This window comes from Polyodon spathula, chromosome 18 (genome assembly GCF_017654505.1).
Source record: "Polyodon spathula isolate WHYD16114869_AA chromosome 18, ASM1765450v1, whole genome shotgun sequence".
In the NCBI taxonomy this organism is placed as follows: Eukaryota; Metazoa; Chordata; class Actinopteri; order Acipenseriformes; family Polyodontidae; genus Polyodon; species Polyodon spathula.
In genome coordinates, this window is record NC_054551.1 from 1,240,081 (window position 1) to 1,260,150 (window position 20,070).

General features: G+C 44.0%; 1 protein-coding gene across 1 annotated transcript; it reads right to left on the reverse strand.

The window, feature by feature from the left end:
* Nucleotides 1–1,181: 1,181 nt before the first annotated feature.
* On the reverse strand, nucleotides 1,182–19,102 carry LOC121330518 (NLR family CARD domain-containing protein 3-like). Its single transcript, XM_041277086.1, has 19 exons — nucleotides 18,593–19,102; nucleotides 12,408–12,571; nucleotides 11,646–11,906; nucleotides 9,027–10,782; nucleotides 8,774–8,860; nucleotides 7,410–7,493; nucleotides 6,886–6,969; nucleotides 6,622–6,705; nucleotides 5,719–5,802; nucleotides 5,369–5,452; nucleotides 5,125–5,208; nucleotides 4,668–4,751; nucleotides 4,487–4,570; nucleotides 3,580–3,663; nucleotides 3,110–3,193; nucleotides 2,948–3,031; nucleotides 2,683–2,766; nucleotides 2,304–2,387; nucleotides 1,182–2,198 (listed from the first exon to the last, which is right to left on the reverse strand). Exons 2-19 carry the CDS (start codon nucleotides 12,424–12,426, stop codon nucleotides 2,108–2,110), a joined length of 3,306 nt encoding a protein of 1,101 aa, XP_041133020.1. The 5' UTR covers nucleotides 12,427–12,571; nucleotides 18,593–19,102; the 3' UTR covers nucleotides 1,182–2,107.
* Nucleotides 19,103–20,070: the final 968 nt, after the last annotated feature.

The following is a 20,070-nucleotide window of genomic DNA, read 5'->3' on the forward strand; positions in this document are numbered from 1 at the left end:
TTTAATTCGACACTGTTGATTCTAACCATCTGAATGCAATTGATTCTAACCATCTGAATGCAATTCAGTTGATTTCTTCAGGTGCACTCGCTCTCTGTAAACAAAAACCCTACAAATACAGGCAACAAAGAGCAGCAATGAAATAATTAAATCATGCACAATCAGGAATTTCTACTCAGCTGTGTAAAACATTTTTTTTTGTCTCTTTAGCAATAAAGAAAGCTACTGAACAAGGTCTTCTTATTCAAGCATTGGAACCTCACGCTGTAAATTTAGGGACCATTCAACTATCAAGACCAGACAAACAAATGAGTAAATGAATTACTACTATTTATACATATTTTTTCTCATGATGTGGAAATAAAATATATTTCTCTCTCACCAGGTCAAGTTCAGGTTAATAAATAGGGTGGGGCCTATTGCATCTTGTTTATCTTTTTGCCCAGGTAGTGCAGTAGTTTTCAAGCACTTTATAGAGTCCTAAATCTGTCCTGAGTAGGTACTTAAGCCACCAGTCTGTTCGTAGAGCATGAACGAAAGACCAGGCTGTAGGAGAGATGTGTTTATTGCTTGAGAGAGGCAAGGGGATTCGTACCTGCTTGTTTTATCCATAAAATCCAAACGACTTCAGCCTTTTGGATTTGTGTACAGATCCCTTAGAGGTCTGGGTTCCGCTGTGGCTTTGGACAGAACTGAGACTGGTTTGGTAGTGTGGTTGACATCTCAAGACCAGTCCACATTGCGACAGCCGCTGCTTGGGAGAGCTCTGACCAGCACTGAAGTGTAGTAATTTATCACTGAGGTGACACATTGTTAGAGCTGTGTATTTTTAAAACAGAGACCTTATTCCACTCACCATGACTACAAACTTTCTTTCTGCAACTTCCTTTCCTTCCGGTCGACATTTTAAATACAAACTTTTTTTGTATCCTTTATTTATTTTTTTTAAATGCTAACTATAACATTTGCTTTTATATAACACTGATTATTACAAATAGTATGATATTTTGTACTAAATACTATATATATATATATATATATAACATATATATATATATATATATATATAATATATATATATATATATATTAATAAAAGCACACATGTTTTCTCGTGTAGATGAAAGAGCATATCTCTTTTTAAAGAAAAAAAAAAGTCTATTGCAAAAATGAACACTGACCAAAAATACAGAAGATGCCCACCTTTTCTATATTACATTCCTGGGGGGGAAAAACCTTAGCCTTGTAGATCTTATTTATATTAAAAGAATTAGGCTTTTTTTTTTTTTTAAACTAGTGCGCCAGCAGCGGTATGCATGCTCCTGATAAGAAACTAGAAAGATGCACCTGACCGCACTTCATGCCAAATTAATACTTGGAGGCAGACACACTGCCTTTTTATAATACAATGTGAAACCATGTCTAATGCCCAATTGAAAGGTATTTTTTATTCAATACACCAGCACATAAAATGTAAAGGTGACAGCATTAATAACTGTAACAATAACACCCAATGGGAATTGCTTCTGTTCTGGTTGTGCTGATAAGATTTACAGACTGAGCTCTGTGGCTTGCACAGGGACTTCTCTCTCAATGATAATGACGCTTGCTGGAGTTTTTGAGTAGGAGTGCAGGATGAGCTCCTCCATCCTCTGCTGCTCTCTGTCCCACACAGGCAGTGTTGGAAGGTATCTCATAATGGGACAGCCTGAGGCTATATAGCAGTCATTCCGGAGGGAGCTGCTCTATCGCCCGGACAGTGAACCAGGTCTGCCAAGTTGCTTTCAGCGCCTTAAAGGTGCGTCTTTGTATGTGAGTGATGGAGGGAAGTTAACAAATGATAAAAGTCATAAAACTTGGGAACTGAAGTTCTCAGTCTATTCTCAGAGCAGGCTTGTGAAGCATTCGGGCTGCCCATCAACATACACCTCCAACCCGGGTCTATGGCTATGAGGGTCCCGTCCTTTCCATGCTTTCCCTGAGCTGAGACCAAGCAGAACTGATTCCAGGTACCCCTACCGAATCAGCCAGCAGATAAGACTTGACTTAATCTGAGGGATCCCAGGACAGAACCTCCTAACCGAAGCCACAAGGTCGTCCAGCCTGGTTCAGATCTTCACCACGCAGTTGGGCGACTTCGTTTTGATGGCATCAGAAATCATCTTCGCCCCAGATTCTCCGATCGAGTTACCTTGAAGACTGGAACAAGATGAGGCACGAAAGAGTTCAACACCTCGCTGCGTGTACTGTAACGAAACCAAATGCACCGCCTGTTGTAACCTACTTTATGCAACAAGAACTTACTTTATATAGGTGAGACGATGGTCTCCAGTGAGGGCTTTAGCAATAAATATGGCTCCATCCATCCCCAGTGAGTTCTCCTGAAGACTGTTGAGAGTAGAAGGCATGTTAATAGCAGATCCTCACGTGGGTTAAAATGTTTGTGCAAAATGAGAAAAAAAAATCTGAAAGTTAAACTAAGCAAAAAAAACCCCAAAAAACTGCATTTACAAGTTATTCCTTCTGATCAGAACATAATGGAAATGGTTATTTAGACGCCTTTAATTACAGCCGGGTTATTTTTTGCTATTACCCATTTTAATTGAAAGCTCACAACGGATCTTGGCTAACTAGATGTTTGTCTCAGAGGGGAGACACAGCGAGGCAGAGCCTAATCACTTACTTTAGAGACCTGAGCGTGCCATTTATTTTTAGTGCGTTGGACATTGCTTTGGCTCCTTCCATCCCGATGGAATTCCCACGCAGGCTGGACAGAAAAGAACAATTACAGATAGATGAAAAGCTTAAGATAATTAAAAAAGTTGGGCGATTTTGTTTCAAATAAGAAGAGCATAAGAAGGCTTCATCTAATAACATGGAATGACACGCAATTTCAGTACAATAAATGCGTTTTTGTAGAAGGAGAATTGTGAGGCGCAGGTACTTACTCAAGAGTGTGCAGGGTCTTGTTCACTCTCAGTGCATCTGCCAGGGCAATGGCTCCAATCACACCCGTCGACACTCCCTGCAGACTGGAGACAAGCACAGCGAGGTTAGCCCCCTTGGCTGTCTGAGGCCCCCCTCCCCCCTCGAATATCAAACAGACTCACTAGAGCGTGGTGAGGGCGGTGTTGGTCTTGAGAGCACCTGACAGGGCTACCATCCCCTCATCCCCAATGGAGTTCTCCTGCAGGCTGCAAACACACACAATCTGAACTGAACTGGCCAAGCTGATGCAGACACACATAAGGGCCTGTTAACTAAGGGGAGGTTTCTGCACCAGGTCTAGATTAGCAAACAAAAAAACTGAATTTAAGGACTTTGGAAAACTGGGGAAAAAAACTTGGTCCTTTCTACCAGTGACCGAGTATAGATGAAGATGAGACAGAAACGTTGCATAATTTCACCTGTTGTTTGATGAAGGGGGGGGGGGGGGGGGGGGGGCGGGGGGTGGTTGCCTCTTGGGATTGCATTCTTATGGTATATTAATTTAATACACAACAGTCCCAAGCATAACTCTTGCATCCTGTACTGTCCAGGCACTAGCAGACAGCAAAGGGCGCTAGTGAGAGCTACCTACTCAAGACTCTGGAGACTGCTGTTGGACTGTAGTGCTTGAGCCAGGGCTTTCGCAGCTTTCGACTTGATGAAGTTCCACTGGAGACTGAAAGACAGACAAGAGAACGCAATCAGGAGCAGCTGCGGATTCTCTCTCTGTCCCACACATCTTGGCGATTATTGCAGAAACCCATTGTGATGTGTGAAGAATAAATGCGCCACCCTTGTTCTGTCTGCATTGGTAGTAAATGAATATTTTGGGGGTACCCCTTTGCAGCTGTGAAATGGCTTGCTGGTTAAAATCTGTTGCAAGTACTTTGATTACCTATTCAGGGATCCCGAGACATCGAAACCTATGCCATACAGAAGAAACCCAAGGACAAAACTTAGAACCATCATTAAAAGGCTAGTTTCACATGAAAGTAAACAAAGAAAAGGAGCATCTGTAGTGCAGGGGCAGGTGCAGTTTTCATTCCTGAGTTTTTTAGCAGTGAATCAGTTGAAAGGGAATTAAAGGTCAAGTTGATCCCGAACAGACTGGAGCAGAAAAAAGCTGTTTGAAGAAGATTCCATAAAAAAAGGTTTGATTGCACCCAGAAGTGTCCCTGATCAGAATACAGCACCTTTGGGAAAAGAAGTCCATAGAAAAGGTCAACTCAAAGTGATTTGTTCACAGCAGAGTGTGCTTGAATAACAGTCACTGCTTAACAACCAGGCTGGTACATTGAACTCCCAGCAGCTTTGCTCACATTGCTGCCCCCACAAGGGTCAGACGATATCCAAAGATCACCAGTGCACATAGCTGATAACATTTGTACGTTTAGACTAAATTCTAAGTTTAAGGTTTGGATCACGTATACAACTTTAATCTCTAAACACCCCAACTCTGAAGAGGAGAACAGGAGAACAGAGCCTCGACGGTCACTTACTGCAGGGAGGTGAGGGTCCGGTTCACCTTCACTGCTCCTGCGATGGCCTTGGCTCCCTCATCGTGCAGCAGGTTAGCTGTCAAACTGGAAAGTGATATGACAGGAGGGTTAGGGTTAGGCAGCAGTGTCTTTAGACTGATTCTGTTCAAATTGGAAGGTGGTGCACTGCTGTGTGACTTACTCGAGGTTTCTCAGCGTGTCGTTTTCTCGTAGTGCAATGGCGATCGCCTTCGCACCGTCCACCCCTATTGAATTCTCACGAAGACTGAAACACAAAAAACATTTACGGGGGCCGCTTTCCAAGGCTTTAAGCAGCATGCTAAATTTACATGCATATTGAAAAAAAGACACAGGTGATAACGTTAGATGAATTGCTCCTAAATCCTAATGCTCCCAAGAGACCTTCCAACTTCTCGCTGACCCTGTACCAAGGTTTCTATAAGCAGGAGGAGAGACCATTTATTCTGGAAGAACAGAGACGGAGACAGGAAGACTAGTGAAAGCCAAAACATTCTCCAGTGAACTGCAGGTTCCCCTCTTATGCCTGTCAAGCTGAGAAAGCCATCTCATGGACGGAGGACAGAGATGGAAGGGTGGATGGATGCACCGTTGATTGGTCCGTTGGTTGGCATACTCACTTCAAGTCGATCAGTCCCCTGTTGTGTTTGAGAGCCTCGGTGAGTGCCGTCACCCCTTTGTTGCTGATCGAGTTGCTCTGGAGGCTGAAAACAACCGCAAAAAAAAAAAGTGCAGTTAATGGCTTATCACACGGCAAGGGCAAACTGTATGCTGCTGATGGTGCTGCTATGGATTTCTTCTGGGTTGTGCAATGGGTTTGTAATGGAATACCAATGGGTTTTTTGAAACCTTTCTGCTACTTACTCCAGAGCAGTGAGGCTGTGGTTCTGTTTCAGTGCCTTCGCCAGTGCAATCGCACCCTTGTCTCCAAGCTGGTTGCTGGAGAGCCTGGAGAGAAAAAAACAACATCTGAGAGGAGACGGAGACACGGCCTGCGATGTCAGATCCTCCACCCTGAATTATACTACAGTGGCTTTTTAAAAACGATAGTCGATCCACTGGGTTGAACCCCAATCTCACCCTGATCGCTGTGTAGTATATCTTTTTTGTTTGTATTCCTTTCCCCATCTATCTAGTCTATCATCTCGTTGCCTATGGACACCTTTAAAGCTGGAACGCCACCCAGACAAATCCCTATTGAGTGATTGACTCACATGAGTTCTTTCAGGCTCCTGTTGTTCTTCAGTGCTTCTGCAATGCGCTTCACTCCTTCCGGGCCGATGGAGTTCTTCTGCAGGCTGGGAGACACAGAGGACTTGTGAGCTGCAAAAGCAATACATACAGAGAGCGAAGCTACAAGCACATTTACAATGATACAGTGCCTTTCATGAGAAGCACCCCAGGGTGCTTTACTATAAAAACTCAAATAAGCCTTTGGCCAATCAACCTAGCTCAAACATAAGCAAAATCAAACAAATATATTAAAGCTGATTTAAAAGACGCGACTGTGCCTGCATTTCTGATATGAATTGGGAGTTTCAGAGGCAGGGAGCAGAGCAACTAAAGGCCCTCCTAGCCTCTCTGGATTTTAAACAACTTCTAGGAACTTACTCAGGGTGGGACCAGGAGCATGAGGTGCCAACAGCTCCTCTAAATATAAAGACCCAAAACCATGACGGGCCTTATCAGCAGTAAGCAGAATTTACAATGCAATTCTCTCATTATGTGCTCATTGTTCTTTGCTTTTTACCTTCCTGGTGTTGCTTAACTGGCCTTCAGCACAATGCAAAATCTATTTCTATACAGCAGCCTACCACATGCCCTTGAATCTTTGTTGCTAGAAATATTTCCTTGTCCCATTTACTTTCTAAATTACCTTTCTATTAATGGTTAGGCAAGTAAAAAAAAAAAAAAAAAAGGTGAAAATTCACAGTTAAATTCAGTTTTCTAAAGCATGCCAGCTGGTTTAACTACCTTGTGTAAACGTGGCCTGCAAGTAGGACTGCAGCGAAAATTACTGAAGGATTCACATGTGATTAACAGGGTTCAAAACAGACAGACAGAGAGAGACAGTCACATGGGGAGATGGCGAGACCGAGAGACAGACAGCGACTCACTGCAGGGTGCAGAGGTTGCGGTTGGACAGTAAGATCTCCGCTGCTGCCTTGGCCCCCTCTTCTCCAATGCAGTTGTTCTGGAGGCTGAGGAGAAAAAGAGCAAAACATAGGCTGATCAGCAGACAACTCTCCCTCCCAACCACACAGGACAGCCTCTCAATACAATCCCCTACACTGCAGTCACAGCAGTGATTCTCTTTGTGCTTTTCACATCGCAGGTCTGCATTGATTGTCTTGCTGTACCATCCTCCAACCATCACTTACTTGAGCGACACAAGCCCTTGGTTTATCTTGACTGCGTCTGCCAGTGCCTTTGCTCCCTTCGGCCCGATGTTATTGCTGTGGAGGCTGTGTTGAACAACAAAGCATTCGTTAATTAGGACATGGTCTCAACATCATTTACCATACGCTACCACATCTCACTGTCTGTACAGCCGCCTTTCTCTACGTCGTAGAACACAAGTTATTCCACATGTGTATTTCACAAGGACAGCAAGCAATGGTTAAAAATGACCTAAATAAAGGCACAAACCTATATACAAAATACATATAAACCAGTATTACTGTTATCTCAGCTTCCTTCATAACATAAGACTCTTACAGTACATGCATAAAGAAAGGGGCCAGTGTATTATACATTCCAGTGTATTTATTATAATTATAGATATGCGTTTTACTGTGTGTGTTGTTTTACTATCTATTGTTGAAAGCGAGAGCAGAGATAACAAGGAGAACTACAAGTAGGATCAATTGTGGTTTGGCATGCTGCAGCGGTGTGCTACACTTACTCGAGTGCAGCGAGGCTCCTGTTCACCATCAGAGACCGGCCGATGGCTTTGGCTCCTTTGTTGCCGATGGAATTCTCAGCGAGGCTGCGGGAATCAAACACAAGGAGGCAGCACTTCTTATTCAGTCAGTCGTAATGACGGATGGATTACATGGCAAAAATACGACCTCGTTTCTCAGGATTCTCCAAATTACACAGCAAGAGTGGACTGACAGGGAATGTCACGGCAGTCCTTTCAGTTACTGGTGAACAGACTTTTTTTGGGGGGGAATTAATTGCATTAATTCAAGGATGGCAATATACACAACACAAACATGCAGTGTAGATATTATATTGGTCAAATCAAGCAGTGTGTGCTTGAAAACGCATGCAGCTGACATCTTCACACAGTCCAATGGATGAGTCAACCAGAACACAGAGACAACAGAAGCAGTTAAACATGACAACGTGGGATGAATGGCAGGGGCACCTGACAACAGACAGGCAGCACCCACACTGAAAAAGTAATCTTGCTCTTTAATGAATATTGCAGAAATTACTGTCTGATTTCCCTTCAGAATTTAAGATGCTGGTATTATAGTGAGGTTAAAATGTGCACATTATGAATGCAGATCATGAATGCCGGAAATGGCCTGGATTTGGATGGGTCTGTGCATCGCACACGTCACGTCTCAACACAGCGGGGGCAGATTCACTGCAGGGCTCCGTTTCTCTCCCGGACCAGAACGTGCTGGCATTCAGAGCAGATTTCAATCCTAGCAATTCAATAATGATCTTGATCTTATTGACGGATCCTTACACCTTGGTAAGCCCTGCATCTGTTGAGCCATATTTCTCTGGTAACAAGAAGCAGCTCAGCGCAGAATATATATTTGATGGGTAAAAACGCTTCAGCAAACCCCCGATCACAAAGCGCACGTAATGGCATGACTGACAACTGTGAGTGGATGATAAGTAGGTTAATATATTCTGAATAGGTTAAATGTGTACACGCTAACAGCATGACGACTCAGAATCACTGCAGATACCAAGAGTGCCAGTAAAACAGAAGCGCTAGGACTGGAAAAGGTTCTGAACCACACCTCAAGGAGTGTGTGTGTGTGTGTGTGTGTGTGTGTGTGTTGACAGGACTGCCAAGCCCAGATCTCAAACTGAGACCTAACAAGTGAACCTGCTGCACAGCAACTTAGTATTAAAATAATTTTGTTACTGGTAAACTTTGCATTCTAATATTTTTTTTTTGTATTTAATTAATCTCAATGCATGCGTTTGAGTGGGGAGAAAGGCTCCCCAAGTCTGGATAATCCGTGCACATTCAACCATTGCTCTTAAATACTGAATGGATTAAAAGCCCCAGAGACTGACCTGATCTTCTGAATGTGACAGTCCTTGGCACTCAGCAAGCTGCCCAGCAAATCCATGACATCATCTTTGAAATTGTTATTTTCCAATCTGAAAACAAAAAATGAAAAGCTTCTTAGATAATTATTAAATCACACTGTAAGCCCACAGTTAATACTGTGCCCTCCAGCAATGTCCCTGTTAGTATGGATATATGATGTCATGAATTAGTGTGGTGTACAATGTGATATAACAGTCACCCGTTCCCGCTGTATACCTGAGGTTGTTACAGTACAGGAGCTGGGGCAGGAGGCTCTTGACAATGCTGTAGTTCAGGCAGTTGGAGAGGTTGGTCTCCTCCGCGCACTCCTCAGACACCTGCAGCAGGTAGGCCAGCACCGAGCAGGTGACGGAGGTGAGCTTGCCCGCCAGGCTGCTGTTGCGGAGCGACTCCTCCACGGTGCGCGCCAGCTCTGTGTGCTGAAGCTCCTGCAGGCAGTGCATCACGTTGACGGCGCGGAGGGAGACGGTGTAGCCCGTGCTGAGGCAGCCTTGCAGGAGAGATATGGCAGGACCTCGGTACCCGCTGTGCTCGTCCCTGGCTAGCAGCAGGAGTCCCGAGAGGGGCTTGACCACATGTGGGGAGAGAAGCCCCGACAGGAAGCGGACAAAGACGTCCAGCTGGCCATCTTCGGACTGCTGCGCCCTCTGCAGGGCGTTCTTGAAGTGGTTCTGGAAGCCGATCTTGGGCCAGGACATGCCGTTCTCGGTGAAGAGGTCAAAGATGGCCCGCTTGGCAGCCGTGTAGTAAAAGGTGGCAGCCAGGTACTCCTGCAGGGTGAGGTGGGCGAAGTAGTAAACGGTGCAGGCCGGCGAGTCCTCCTTGACAAGGACGCGGCTGCATAGGCTGCCCTGGAGCGAGGGCAGGTCGATTCCGTAGGCCTTCATGTCCTGCTCGTAGAAAGTGAACTTCCTCTTGATCAGCCCGTAAAAGGCCAGCTTCCCCAGGTTTGCCATCAGCTTCCTGCTGTTGCCGAAGGCTTGTTCAATCTTCAGGGGTTCCTTGTCCTTGGTCTGCAAATCCCCTTCTGCCACCATCTTAAAGAAGTAAGAGTACAGCTCAGTCCAGGTTTTGGGCAAGCCCTGTCCGTCCTGGGTGCCACTCCTGAGGAGGTAGCCGAGGGTGGAGCCCACGATCCAGCAGGTGCAGGGCATGTAGCACATCACATTGAAGACCTTGCTGGAGTTCAAGTGGGACCGCACTCGGGAGGACAGCTCTCCGTCCTGGAAAAGCTGGTTCAGGAAATCCTGAATTTCCTCCCTGGTGAAGCCTCGGATCTCCGTCATCCTGTCCACCAGGCCCCCAGGGATCTGAGCCGCCGCTGTGGGCCGAGAGGTCAGCCAGACAGACGCATCCGGGAACAGGTTTCCCCGGATTATATTGGTGATCAGGTTGTCCACGGGCACCTCCTTCTTGGGGTCGGTACAGGCCATCGTGTCCGAGAAATCCAGGGTGGGCTTGAACTCGTCCAGCCCGTCGAAGATCAGGAGGACCCGGGCCGTCCCGTTGAAGATGTGACCGGACTCCGCCACATGGGGGAATGCAGACCTGACCAGCCGCTCGGCTGACAGCTTCTCATAAGTGTTCAGCTCCCAGAAGGTGAATGGAAGCACGAAGCTCACGTCCGGGTAGATCTCACCCTTCACCCAGCGGTGGATGAACAGCCTGAGCAGCGTGCTTTTCCCGACGCCGGCCACCCCCACTGTGAGCAGGATGCGAGGAGGTATGCTCACCCTGGTCACGGGCTGCAGCAGCTTCTCCAGGGCGATGGGCTTGGCACTCTGCCTCACCGTGCCCTTGGTGGCCTCGATCTGCATGACGTCATGCTCCTTCTGCTGGAGGTCCGAGAGCCCCTCCACCAGCAGCAGGCTGTTCAGTCGGTCCAGGGACGGCTTCTCTGACAGCAGCCCCTGCTCCATCCAGGTCCCGTATCGGCTCTGCAGAACCTCCACGTGTTTCTGAACCATTGGGTCTGCCAAGGAGGAGAACATGAGAGATTCAGGGCATGGGTAGACAAGACCATTTCCTCCATCTTAAGATTTCTAACAGAAGGCATTTAAATGCATCGGCAGACAAAACAATTCAAACAGATTAGAAAATAGAAAGTAGGTCTCATGACCACAGCAGACCTGCAAGATTACATTTAAACTCTAACTAAGCTGCACATGTAGGGCGAACCCAATTTTGCCAGATAGATCGTCATCTTGGTATTAGAAAGAGGAAACCAAACTCTGTATAGCCTAATAAAATGGAATGGTTATTTTTTTGTTACAGTAACTCGTACGCCTCAGCGAGCTGTATAAAAAAAAAGGATGTAGAATTTAATGTTTCCTACATGAAGAGGATAAGGAGCACAGTTACTGTATGTCAGCGAGTAGAATAACAACTGTGCTGAATTTGAATGTTCTGTAGTTCGCCTTTCTCTTCCCCTGTTACTTCTGCTTACCCTCCCCCAAAGCAAACTTCAGTTTCCCTTTGATGTGGTTCTGGCTGACAAAAAACTTTGAAACTTTTTTTCACAAATACCTGTTGCTCTAATGCAAGGGTGCTAACAATTGGTGAACGGCATGCAAGCACCGCTATGAAATAATGTGCAAAGAGACCCAATCCCCAAGCTAGAGCTAAGCTTGTAAAGTTCCCTGTAAAACACTGGCTGCGTCCCTACAAATTGAGAATGTTACTGTTGCGCTGCCATAGTCTTCACTTGGTTTTTTTCTCATCTTTTCCAGAGAGACGGCGTAAATGATCTGACTTGGTGAAGTGCAGAATGGTGAGCCTGCATCAAGGAGAGTACTGGAATCCAGGCGACTGCAAGGTGGGGCGTGAGGGGCTCACCGTAGAGGGTGATGAGCAGGTACAGCTGGGAGTTGGTGGTCTCGATGAAGGCCTGGAGGGTCTCAGAGCCCAGGGTTCCCTTCCCGGCCAGGATGTCGATGACAGTCCGCACCTTCTCACAGAGCAGCCCGGCCTCCTGGATCTGCGAGGCCTCGTCACGGCTGATGAGCTCCAGCTTCCTCAAGTGACTCACAATGTTCTCCAGGAAGGGCCCCGAGATCGATCTCACAAGCTGCTTCCGGTATCTCTGAATCCAAACGCCTGCGGAGCAAGTACAACGACAGAGGGCTTCAGTGACGAGCGCACGCACGGGAAACTGCAGAAACGCGGCTTGAAACTCACACCCAGTCCTGGGATTCACATCTCCCCATTATTAGGATTGGTATGATGAAGAAGGCACATGCCAAAACTGTTTGTCCACTTGAGTTTCTTATAGATTTTTCCTTAAAACTGTGAGGTTGAAAGGTTAATTACTGAAATGACCAGGCGCCAGGAGTTTGAACTGATAGGTCCCTGGTAAGTCTACTCTGAACTCTGCACTGGTCCTCACAGCATGAATAAGACACACAAGTGTCTGCAGGTTTGCTAATAGGAGCTGTTAATGCAGGGGCAGAATGAGGCAATTTATTTAACATCAGACTCCTGATCATTTAAATGATATACCTGAATAAGGTTGTTCTGAAGCTGAAGACTGGGTTCAGGGCTGGCTCCAGTTTAAAACCATGTGGGAATGCTGGCTGGAACTCTGACACACAGACATACCTTCCATTTTCATCTTCATCTGCTGATATAGGGGGGTCAGTCTGAGGAGATACTGGGCACCCAGGACATCCTATCTCTTGCCAAGCAGCCAGAGCACTTTCCAGAGGTACTGTCTAGTTATGGGTCACAAATCCTCCTTCCATTTTTATCCTTTCTCCATTTTTCTGAAAAAAAATAATAACTGCAAACATTTCTTTGGGGTCAGAGTTTGCATGTGTGCGTGAGAGAGAGAGAGTGCGTGCAGAGAGAGAGAGAGAGAGAGAGAGAGAGAGAGAGAGAGAGAGAGAGAGAGAGAGAGACTTTTTAAGTGTGAAGCAAAGTGGTGTCATTAAACAGCATGGCGCGGGAACAAAATAATTGGAGAGTGTGACACAAAAAAAATGTATATATATAAAAAAAAAATAATAAAAACCCCAGCCCATTAACTTGCACTATAGTAATTCACTTCTAATCAGTTCTACAAGGTTGTTCCAGGAATTGAGCATTTCACTGGTCTCCTCCGTGGCAGGCATCCCATTACAATATTAACAGTAACCTTTATATCGTATCAAGTACCTGTGCATGGAGGAGGGAGTGTAATTATTGTGCTTCTTGGTAATGACACAGTGACTAACATGCGCGCAAAGAAAATAGTCCTGTGATTGCTTGTAAGAATTAATTTATATCAATTTTCACACAAGCCCCGGTCCACAGAGAAAGAAAAGAACAGGATTCACACCAAAACAAAGAACAAGCAAGCGTCTCTTCCCAGTTCCTGTTGAAATGACCCAGTAGTACACCTAGCTCTGAGCTCAAAGCAGCTGCAAAGAGAATACACCCCTTCACAATTAAAAATATACTTTGTGATCATCACCACTTTTAATATATCACGAGCAGTCCAGACACAATAGGATAGTCAACCAATTATATCTTTGAGATAAGTTAGGCCACTTCTTTTAGTCTAGTGATGGCGAGCCTTTGGGTCACTGGCATATACAGAATGAATATCTGTGAAATCTGCATTGAGAGACACTCCACTCAGGTCCCAATAATGCAGTGTCCTGGAGCCCAGTTTTCTCACAGCATTTCTTTGAATCACTTCTGCTTCCCCTGTGTCAAAGCTGAGTCATTAGAGGTTAGCAGAAAAAGTGTGCCTGCTGGTGCATGCAAGGCTATAAAAAAAAAAGAAAAAAACTGATGGAGGACTGATAAGGAGCTCACAGAAACTGGAGAAGGGAGAGTTGTCTTTGGGGATTCTATTAACCGATATCCTAGCAACAGCAATATCACCATCAACAACTATCAGATCAGCTGAGCACACTGTGGATTTCCTGTAAAGCCACTGGTAAGCCATGTCCATGCCCACAGGCACACACAGACCTGCAGTCCCTACATCAGCAATCTGCCAACCACTAACCCACATGCTCTGCAGACACAGCACTGCTGCGTCACAGAGGAGCCATCTATCACACTGCTGCCGGCTTTTGAAACGTATTTCTGGAAACGATAAAAGAGGTCATGTATTTCTTCACTGCAAACGCAGCTTTGATAAGCAGAATTAAACAATTTGTACTCAAATGACATCGACTTCTCAATGAAACATTACTAAGTTTCTTTTTCATACTTCCACTTAAGTGCTTCAGGTCCTGGTCAGTCCTGTTTAATATTTCAGGACACGGTTGGACTTGGAGCCGAGACTGAAGACCCTTAAAGGTAGTGATGAACTCAAGAAATTGTGCTAAGTACTGGCAACACAAAGCTTAATCTCAATCATAAACTTGTACCAAAGAGCTATATAAATAATAATAACAAGAACAGTGAAGTGGGGTTCAGTATCATACTCTGCAGATACAGAAGAAGCACTGTGTTGCACCTGACCTGTGCGTGACCTCACACCACTGACGCGTTACAGCGACCTACTTTTCAAAATCGGTATTGTCAGATTCCAACACAAAGGTGAATGCGGGTGGTGATGCTACCTTATTAACAATTAACTGAAACGGTGAGTAAAACCTTCCTTTACCAACACTCTGTGATGCTATCTGAAGAAAATAAATACCGGGATTTAACCCTGGTAAAGTAATGGGTTGCTCCCTAGATATCCTCCCGAGCAATCGCTTTTCAGTTCTGATTTCTACCGATTTCTATTTTTAGACAGTTTCAATGTCTCTGCGTTTATTGCTGAACCTGTGCTTTTGGGGCGAGCGCTTGGTGATGAAACTGATTCGATGCCTTTCTAGTTTGTACTATTGGCAGGCTTCTTTCCTCCTCCCAGTCTTTCCTCTAACTATGACAGACATCCCCACTGTCCTGGGAAGACTGTATGTTGGCCAGCTTGTGCACGGGTACAGATCTTTGCTGCTGTCTTTCAAAAGGCTTTCATTGATTGGTTGAGCAGCAAAGCAAAACGGGATGATGAAACCGTGCGCTACTTTTGTTGCAACATGAAAAAAAATCGATTAACTTTAAAAAGGGCAGGGTCATGAACTCTTCCAAAATTCTTCCATTTCAGTTTTCAAGCTAGCCTCTCTAGCTGCTCTCTGACACCTCTTAAGAGCAGCCTGAATGAGTGTGTGGTTGGTTAGCTGAACTCCAGGCAGCTGAAACCCGATCTGTGAGTGAACCACAGCCTGCAAGTTGAGTCGCAGCAAGCTATACCTGCTCTGCAAAGAGGGAAGCCCCCACAGTATTGCAGCACTTTGAATACATCCGTCACAGAGTTGACAGCATGCAAGCTGTCAGGCATAGCCCTGCAAGCAAAATGCACGGGACAGTCATATAATCTAAGGCCTACCAAAAGTCTCTGCAAAAAAGAAAACAAGGACCAAAAGATCTCAGCACAATAAAATGAACGTTAACCAATCAAACAGATTTTAATACGAGACGAGTGATCGAGGTATCATGTATATTAATACTAGAAGACAAGTGATCAATATTCCACATTAGTAACACAAACCTATTCCAGCAGCACAGCTAACCGTATTACCGTAACACAGAAATACTTTTATTACATTTCAGTAAGAACAGAGTGTGCACGAGTCAGGTTTCAGTAGAAGGGATGGCAACCGGCCCTGCTGACGTTTGTTGGTGCCACTGCTTTGGGGTGGTGAGCCTCTGTCAGCGGGGCAGAAAAACAGAGCGCTCACACAGAGCTCCAGGGAGCGTTCCTTACACTGTGTTCCAGGGATGGCAATTCCAGGTTTTACTGCAAGCTTGATTAGCCACAGTTTGTAAGTAACAAGCTCAAGTGTGTCCCATTAAACTCCTAGTTAGTCAGAGGAGTCTTATTCCCATCCCTGCAGTTCGCTCTATCACACGGTGACACATGATTATTTCTATGGAGGGATCATTTCCAGCATCTTTACAACCAGAAATAGAGCATACGAAGCTGTCCCCGGCACCCACACCCTTTAGACAATGGAAAGTATCTTGAAGGTTGCTAGAATGTCAACAGGCAGGCACATCATTTTTCTACAGTAGGAAACCTGTGGCTGCTGCACACCCTAACATTCACGGGAGCTGACAGACACTGTCTGACAGAGCTTAAGGGTTCATTAGCAATGAGCAATAGTCCGAGTACTCCATTCTCAGCTCTCCAGCGCTGGCACTACCCCCTGTACCTTAATAAATACCTCCCTTTAAAACACTGCTTTTCTGTGATGTTCTCTGTTCTCTGCAATGAACCTCAATCTCTCTCGACCTCAGTTTCTTTACTGATTCAATTCGGTTTTACTGTTTAATTTGTTTAAATGAAGAGCAATAACATTGCATTTTTACCTTGCCGTGTTTTATGAGCAGTCATGAAATATATAGACGAATAAATTCACGGTACTAAATGGATTGATCTACTGTTGTATTAACCTACAAGCTACATGAATATAACCAGGCGCTATTCGCCTAACATGGATTGAAATGGCAGGAGAATGGCACCCGTTCTGCTGGACAGAGATTCAGCAGCTGCAGTGCTGAAATTGCATTACAAAAATCTGTCAATTTCTTCCGCTCTTCTACAAATGCATCCCAAACAAACCTGGACTACTCAAACTTGTTTCTTACATATACCTCTGTTTCGGGTAAGGTGCTAACCAGCCCCGGCACGTATTTTCAAGTACATACTGAATTATCAAGGTAAAAGAAGCTGGACAGCAGGTGGTGATGAAAAACAGGAGGGCTGATAAAGAAAGCCGAGAGTCTCTGAATGTGATGTGAAGCACCTAAAGTACGTTCTGATATTCTTATAAATGACTGGAGCTGGGATTCAGATCCTCCACCGACCCAGAACATCTGCGTTTAGTTTCCATGCACAAGTTTCACAAATTTGCAGGGATGCGGTTCTAATTACACCGTGTAACAATTATTATTATTATTTTTTTTGTTCCTGGGTAGTAAGTGTTATTTCCTAATTGCTTATGCCTCAAAAGTATAGAAAATGGCTATTATTCCCCACAAACTTTGCTTTTGTGACCAGGGCAGTGATATTTCAAAATATCACTATTTCCAATGGGAAAACGGGCAAATGTGTGTCTTTTCGTTCACATAAAGTCAGAAAAAAAACACATATGAATCCAAATTAACATGTATTTATACTAAAGTAATACAAAGATGACTACAAAAGATTTAGAAGTGAGTAGTTTTTCGAGATTTACAATTATACTGTAAATACAGTATAATCGTAATCGTATGTGGTTTTTTTTTATGTGAACGAAAAGACACACATTTGCCCGTTTTCCCATTGGAAATAGTGATATTTTGAAATATCACTGCCCTGGTCACAAAAGCAAAGTTTGTGGGGAATAATAGCCATTTTCTATACTTTTGAGGCATAAGCAATTAGGAAATAACACTTACTACCCAGGAACAAAAATTGTGTTGCATAGTGTTACAGTGCCTTGAAAAAGTAGGTCAACGTATTTGGAATCAACTTCGCCTAACAATTATACAGAAATCAAGGGGGGAATCAATAACTCAAGACCACTGTCCCCAGATATGTTTCACCCACTCAATTCATCTTTTAAGAAAACAAGCTTTTTTTGATAAATTAAGTATGTATTTTACCAGATTTAATTATTGGCCCTGAAAGTGTGAAATACCCTGTATGTGACTTACCGGTACATAATATTCACACATATCCATGACATTATATACACACTCTTTACTTATACTACGATAAAACATATAATATATTCAGTGTTACTCATTTACACCCAAGAATAGGAAACAACAACATTACAGGAATTTACCTGATATCTTCAACCTTTGGTACAGTTCAAACTAAACACAAATTCATGCAAATCCTGATAAACTGAACACCTGCAGCTGCAAGTTAACGTTAACTCAACACTGAGACGACTAATCCAGGCAGGACTTTTCAACAGAATCTTTTTTTAACAGGATTTAACGCGTCAACAGTTATTTGAATAGCAGTCCGCCGCCTTTGAACCGCGCATCGTGTTCCAGTTCAACAAACTCAGTCCGCAGGTGGGGCAGGAGGAAGCTGTTAGTTAAAAGTTTGTAACTTTCTATACTGCCGACGAACGCGCAGGGCACCGAGTTTATCCAGAATAAACTATTTTAATTTAATAAAAAAAAAGGAAAAAGATAAATAAAAGAAACGGTTATTAGTCAACTCATTTTCAAAGAAAACCCACATCATTTCTCTTTCACACTGCACCTCTTCCTGTCTGTCTGCTCTCTCTCTCTCTTCCTGTCGAAATATACTGCATATGACAGTCCGGAGACTTCATTTTTGAATTCAGTTACTTTTGCTTTACACCTATTCTTATTCAAAATATCCTCACCTGTTCTGCCCCCTTGGTATTCGAGTCAGACTATCTGGAATCCCCGAACATCAAGCCAGCCACACACAGAAAAAGAAACACAAACACACAAGTAATCTCAAATTGATCTTAATAACGGTACTGCGATGCATTTGCTGTTTAGCACAATTTATAACAGCCAGGTAAATAATAATTGACAAAAAAAGTTTTGTAAACCTTACAAACTTTTTTCTTTTTTAATGTTTATGTAAACTTTAAATAGCTGTAGTCACTTTTTTTACTCTACTCTGTCACAATTAAAGAAAAAATGTTTTTTTACGATTGAAATGATTTCCAATCTCTCTGTATTTTAATTGCACAATAAAAAGTGTGCATTGCCTATACTGTACCAACTATACATATACAGCCCAAAATACGGCAGAGACTTACATGTAACCGTTAGAGATGACCATTCACTTCCACAGCTGTTCAGCCTTCAATCTACAGCTGATAACTATAGTATTCAATTGAGACCTGTTTTGATAGCCTAGTTGCAGCTGTTAAGCATGCAGGCTGCTGCAGCAAAGGATTGATTGAACACACCTCCAAAATGTGCTACTTTCAAGAAGAGGTGGTGTGATGACATCAAGATGGCAGTCATCGCAGTCCCTCCTCTATTCTTGTTAGCTACCAGATACTGAAAGCATGATCGAAGCCAAAAGTTGAGCTAGTAGGATATACTAGAATTATTATGCAGAAAAGTCTGAGTGCCATCTTAGCCTTGATGTATCCCATGAAGGTGTGAAGGACGAGCCCTGGTCCGTGTGAGAGGTCTCCTTGGGCAGCCTGCTTTCATCCGAATGAGGAGACTTCATAATGTGAAAAAAGTAGTAGTAACATTGAAAGAAAACTGACACAGCTCTGTGACAAACGTGTCGAGCCTGTCCTTCGCGAAGAGGATTTTAACACATGTCCTCCGCCTCCTGGCCACAAAGTCAGGCTATTTTTCAGGGGGAGGGGGTGACAGGGATCTTAGTTACAGCCCTTGCTGTTTGGGGGGGATATGCTTTTGGAGATGAAGCAGTGATCTTGAGCATTGTTTCTCTAAAGCTTAGCTCCGCTCACACCCTGTGCAGGATGTTGACAAACCACAGCCTCTCTTTCTCTCTCTCTGTCTCCAGTGACGCAACAGCTGCATCATGATGGCGGCTGGCTTAATCAGGGCTGCTTCCTGATTGGGTCGGCTTCCTTCCTGGGCAACACTTTACATTAAGCTCCTCCAATTACAGTGCAGTTACATAGTAGCTACTTAGTAATTACACTTGTACTTCTATAGTTACAGTGCTAGGGCAAATGGTTACAATGTACTTAATGTGGACATCTTTTTGCACAATATGTACAGAATTTTGTGAGAAACGGGTTAGGGTTATAGCTTGCAAAAATATTCACACATTAAGTACATCGTAACTATGCCTAATAACATTGTTATGTGTAATTACATCTGTATTTACTAAGTAACTACTATGTAAATACTCAGGAATTAGAGACACTCCATGTAACCAGTGTGACTTCGAGTCTCTGAAGCTGCTGCACAAACACACATTGCACAGACCAAGCTGGCTCGACCAAGGCTGGCTGCTGAATGCTTATAATAAATCAGCAGAGCTGGAGCTAGAAATCATGAAACATGCCAATGGAGGCTCAATATGACTTTCACCACAATGTCTATTGAGTGAAGGATCTTAGATCCACAGCACTGAGCTCTGTGTATTGAGTTTGAAGGATCTCAGATCCACAGTGTCGAGTTCTGTGTACTCCACATCAGAAGCCCCTTAACACTGATACAGAATCAAGTTGCATTGTCATATAGTTTATTACAGAAGAAACAAAAATACAAAGATGACATGGTGTTCAAAGTGCAAATGTTT